The 5,559-nt window shown below is 48.3% G+C and overlaps 1 protein-coding gene across 1 annotated transcript in view; it reads left to right on the top strand.

The window, feature by feature from the left end:
• The window catches only part of PTBP1 (polypyrimidine tract binding protein 1), a 27,882-nt gene that overhangs the window by 733 nt on the left and 21,590 nt on the right, over nt 1-5,559 (top strand). The window contains exon 2 of the mRNA XM_035899607.1: nt 1,595-1,625. Within this exon, the coding sequence (XP_035755500.1) occupies nt 1,595-1,625 (31 nt within the window). The remainder of the gene's footprint in view (nt 1-1,594; nt 1,626-5,559) is intronic.

The raw sequence follows: 5,559 nt of genomic DNA, 5'->3' as shown, positions 1-5,559 counted from the left end.
CCGCGCCGGCAGCGGCCTGCAGCCCCGGCCGTAAGCTGCTGGCGTGTGATGACATGGCAGGATGGTTTTGATGAGGAAGCGCGAGGAGCCGGAGCTGGCTCGTGCTTGCGTTACGGCTTATTTGTGGAGCTGCTGGAACGCGAATGACTTAACAAGATTGATCAGTATTTAATTCCCTGAAAAGCTGTGAATTGTTGCAGGAGGGCAGGGAAGGAGGGACCAGTAAATGCAAGTTCTGTAGCATTAAACTGCTTGGTAGGCTTGTTCTTGAGTACTTGAGGTTTCAGGCTGCCGTTGTGAGGATGCCTGCCTTCTGCTTCTCGGCCCTGTTTGCTCAGGGTTGCTGCAGGTCTGTTAGCCGGCCGCTCCTGGATCCTTTGCTCCGAAATTGTGGTCAGCTATTTGGAAGATAGGCGCTGAAGCAGGCAGTACTGCATATCTGTCAATCTCAAATGATCCTTTCTGCTCTCAGTTCTACGTTGCTGCTTTGCAGTGGTTTGGAGTTCACTTAAAAAAAAAAAAAAGATAAAATCTTCAGTGCAAGGGTATAACCGAAATCCTTAGGCTGCCTGGAGCGCTCCCACAAGGAGGAACGTGTAGGTATTGCAGCGCTCGGGAAGATGACCCAGGTACAACAAGCCAGGCTGTAGAGGAGTCATTCTGATCCCATCAGTGAAAGAAGTTGCTGTGAGTCGATGTCTGTTGTGATATGCAATGTTCGCTGCTGACAAGGGCTAGCACGAGTTGCTTGAGGTACAGCTAACTATTTTCTATGCTAGTTAATTGGGGAGGCTCGTTTTAGGAGGTTTAAGCATACATGGTAGACCTTAATGACTGCTTTTCCCATCAGATCTGTGTTAGAGCAAAATACTAAGTTTTCCTCAGTAAAGAACTGGTAGAGGGACCTGGTGTACGGGCAAACCCCAGTCTGGGAGCTGCCTGGACTTCTTCACCGCTCTCCCTAATTACGCTCCGTCGGTGCGGCGCTGGTCTGGCTCCAGCGGTGCTGGCGTGGCCGGAGGCTGCTGCGAGCCTGGCACAGGCTCCTGGCTTGGCTTGAGGACAGCCCCAACGCGGTGCGGTGCGTGCTGGCTGCCTGTGGTACCACTGGAGCTCCGGCGTTAGCAGCCTTCGCTGTTGACTCGATAACTTCACCAGAGATGGCCTCTTCGCAGCCTAGCAGAGCTTACTCCTTCGGCTGTAAGGCTGCCAAGAACTGCAGAAGCGAATGCTGGTGATGGAGCTGGCCCTTGATGCTTTTGCCCTTGGTTCAGTCAGAGGTGGGGTTCTAATCCGTCGCTTTCCCATGGAGAACGCTAGGCTGCGTAACTGGGGTTTTGGTCTCGGTCCCCCGTGTGCCCTTGCAAGACGAGCAAGCTCCGCTATGGAAGAGCTGCAGTTTTCTAGCGCTGTTGGGTCTTGGGCCTCCCCCGTCACCATCTCATAATTTTTCTTTGTATAAACTGTCCTTGGCTCACTCGCAAAGACAACTGTGCACTTTGACTTGCTTTTTTTCTTACTACTGTGAACTATGCTGGATATTTGTGGCAAACCTATCTAACTTTTTTAATCCTTCTCTTTCTTTTTTCTACAGCATTGTCCAAGATATAACAGTTGGTACAAAGGTAGGCACTTCTCACTTTTTCTCTCTTTTTACACTGCTCAGCACCTGACCTAGTTTTAGCCTCACCAAATGTAGATCTTCAGCGACAAAGGGTCGTTTCTGGTACCATGTAAATTGGTTTTAACCAGAAGGTAATTTCGTTTCATGTGCATTTAAAATTTTTATTATGGCTCAGCATTTAGCTCTTGGCATTTGGACATTGATTATCAACTGTCAGAAAAGAACTTTATTGTACCTAGAAGAGCCCTTTCCCCTGCTAAAATGCCAAGCCATGCTTATTAATTTGTGTGCTAGGCAATGCTGCTCAATGGAGAAATTGGTCCTTTTTCTTTTGAGAACTTTATTTCTTTTGTTTATGTTAATTCCTGTTCAGTTACATGTCAAAAATCCTTCTGCCACAGAAAAATTGAGTGTTTGGCTGTTGGTTTTTCCCTTGCGAGTACAGTAAATAGGACCTTTACCCTTCTAGTCTCAGGTTTTGAAAGTGCAGACTTAGCCCTGAAACTCAAAGTGCTGACAGGAGCCTCCTTATCTGCTGTGCGTGGTAATAGGCTGTTGTGTTCACGGGATAAAAGCTGTTCCTGTGAAATGTGAAGCTGGAATGTGCCGGATAGACTGGCACTCCTTCCTGGATTAAAGGGTTTTCATTTTACTTCGTGAACCTTGTAGCTCATGCTCTGGGATCAGGATTGCAGTCAGTTCAGCCCTGCGGGTTCTCTTTATTAGACAGCATGGATGCGATGTTGGCCCTCGCACTGGTAACCGACAGCTCTTTAATGGACGAACTGTGTGGCGTTAGCGTCTGCGTTGGCAACCGAGGAGGAGTTGGTGTGGCAGCTCAGGCTGGCGTGGTGAGGCTGGGTGTGATGGGACTCACTTGAAGCGGGGCTGAGCGGCTGTAGTGTGAGCTCTCAGGGCTGCGGAATGAGGTGGGAGCCTTGGAGAGAGCTTGCTCCTAGGCAGCAAAGTTTCTTGTGTTGGAAGTACAAAATCAGCTGTTAAGCACAGGCATGTTAGCGCTTCAGGGTTTGAGAAGCTTTAAACACGCGAAGGGGCTCTAATGGCTGCAAGGGAAAGGTTATTCTGACTTTTCCTTCTCGTGGAATCTGAAATTTGAATGAATTGTAGTGTTCTGGTTGAGAACCTTGCTGCAGGGAGTTCAGTTTGCCCTAAGAGGAGGAGGAAAGGCTTGAGCCTGGACGATATGGTTGGTTAATAGTCCAGCTTCTGTAATGGCTGTGAGCTAAGTCATGCCCAGACTGCTGTGGAGTTTGATACAGCATCTTCCAGTAAATGGATTAACCTAGGTAAAAGTCCCCGATTGATTCTAACAATGCGTAATTTGCAGCTTTGGGTTTCTTCAGCTTTAAGAAGTGGTTTTACATAACTAAACTTGACCAGGAAGCTTCTGAAACTGTAATTGTAGTCCTCAGTGAATCTTGAAAAGCTCCAGGATGTGGTTTTGCGTGCCTCATCGCTCCCATCTGTGGGGGTGGTTTCAGTCCCCACTACAGTCAGACATCTAAAATGAGGATTGGGAGAAAACCCATCCAGGAGCCTTCGCTCCCAGCCCAGGACAGAGCTGTATCCACGATTATGGCAGTTGGACAGCAGGGTGGGAAGTGGTGAGACAAAAGCGTGCATCAAAAATGAGGATTCCTGTCAAGTCAGGCGAGGCAGGTTTTGAGAAAGTTGAATCAAAATTTCAGGAGTGGCAGAAGCGAAAAGGAAAGTTGAATCATCTTGATAAAGGTAAGTTTTAAAATTATTTTTGACATAGCCATGTTATCTGACCATGTTTCAATAAGACACTGAATATGCCTCTGTAGGTCATGCAATAAAAGTACGTTCCTCAATGCTGTGGTGTAACGTGTTATTTGTGTCACGACTTTGCTTCGATGGGTTAGGATCCTGTTTGTGCACAGCTAGGAACGAAGCAAAGGCTTCTCTCTCATGCCGGCCTCCGCATGGCTGTCTGCAGGTCAGCTGCCTCCGGGCAGCTTCCCCATGCGCTGCTACCTGAGATCCTTGGACTGCAGGACTCTTGCACGGCGAGAGGCACAAGCATCTCTGTTTCAGAAAGCTGTGCAATCAAATTGAGTATCAATTGCTGCTTAAAAATACTTGCTCTGGTGAGTGTACAGCCTCGTCAGCTCTGGCTCTTCTGAAATTTTGCTTCTGCTTCAGTCTGCCCCCCCTTGGTTTGCCAGGGGGTAGTTGGAAGGGACTGCAGAGGGCTTCTGTAGTACCTCAGCAGCATTTCGGTGATGCCTTTGCTGAAGTAACTGCAGTGACAGAGCTCTGTTCATCCACTGGCATTTGTTTGATCCCTGGGGCATCACTGAAGTCGCTTCAAGGATTAACTGATTCCCCCTTCACATGTTCTTTAGAACTGCTTGATAACTTAAAAGATCTACTAACTTTATAAAACCTAGGCATAGCAGTGAGATTCAGGTGGAGACAGAGCTACTTTGTTCTGAAAGCTGTGCTTAGAAGACAGCTTGCTGGCTGAACATCTAAATTAGACATGAAAATTTGAGCTGGAAAACTGGGTTTTTGATCTGAGGTGTAAACTTATTAATTCTTGCCATGTACATACAAAGAAGATAGGAACTGCATCCAGTTCATTAAGGTGTTGGAATTACAGTCCCCCAAAGCTGTCAGCTTGTGTCGTGCTTTAGGCAATACGTTACTGGGACACCAGTAAGGCCGTTCCAGTGCTCTGCTATTGACTGGAATGTCCCAAAGTTGGGGAATTCTCAGACTGGTAGGAAAAGCGCTTGTGACTTAAACACTGCTGGGCTGATTGTCCAGGCTAACTTTGGGGGCCTCTTGGTTGTCCTGCCCTAGGTGTTGCTGGTCACTAGGTTAACTTTGAAATTGAGGGCTTTGTGAGAGCACGTGCCAGCTGGCTCTACTTCATCGTTGTAAAAGACAGGGTGCTGGCACCTTTTTTAGGATTTCCTCAATCCTTAATGTATATATTAAGGGTACCCACACCCACTGCTATTAATCATTCTGAGGTCTTTGTCACATTTGGATTCTGTAACTTGAGGAGTCCCCAGGTGCTCTCAGGGCTTCCTACCAGAGCACTGTGCTGCCCCGTGGTTTTTGTTTTCCAGAAGGGGGGCAACTGTAGTGCTGGGCTGGGCTCCCCATTTAGCCCTGTCCACAGGCCCTTCAGTGTGATGGGTATGAATTTGGGAAGCTCATTACGGTTCTGGTGCGGGGCTTTGGATGCCTGGCTGTCTGGGATGTCCTGCTGATCAGAAACACGGGATTTCACACCTATTCCTTCCCTTAATTTCATTGCTGTCTGAAAAGGGAACATGGCCTTAAGATGGAGGCACTGGATTTGAACTCAGAGACACTGGGTCTGACCCCTGAAGTTCGATCGAGATCACCCCCTGGGATCTCACCCCTTCCCTTTCTTTAACTCGCCCGGGCATCACTGGCTCTTTGCTCTGCAGTGGTCTCTGGCTCACTGGGAAGAGGACGAACCATGGTACGGCATTGTTCTTCAAAGCTGGAGTTCAGTGATCGAAAAAGCCTCAGAACAGTTTAGGTGCTGACCAGTCTTGTAGTTTCTTGGTTAAGTTGGGCTCTTTCTGAAAGATGATGCTTCCGGGGGGGGGAAAAAAAAAAGCATGCTTCTGTGGCATTCGAGAAGTTAATTTTTAAAACGGGGTTTGCTGGAGTGTGATAGGGGCTGACTGCATAGAAGTGATTTGTGATCAAGCCAGGATCTTTGCCATGGGAACAGTAATTATGGCTTCAGGCAGTAGGCCAAGAATGTTGTGAGGAAATTCCAGTCCCCTCCTATGGCTTTAGTTAGAGGCTGCAACAGGCTGGCTCCTGTGGCCCCCGAAACAGGCACGCGGGGTGCATGGGGGTCCTTTGGCAAGCCTCGTGTCAGCCTGGCTGTCGAAAGGGCC

The sequence above is a fragment of the Egretta garzetta genome, unplaced genomic scaffold (assembly GCF_000687185.1).
Source record: "Egretta garzetta isolate BGI_Z169 unplaced genomic scaffold, ASM68718v1 scaffold261, whole genome shotgun sequence".
In the NCBI taxonomy this organism is placed as follows: Eukaryota; Metazoa; Chordata; class Aves; order Pelecaniformes; family Ardeidae; genus Egretta; species Egretta garzetta.
This window is presented reverse-complemented; position numbering and strand designations above follow the sequence as displayed.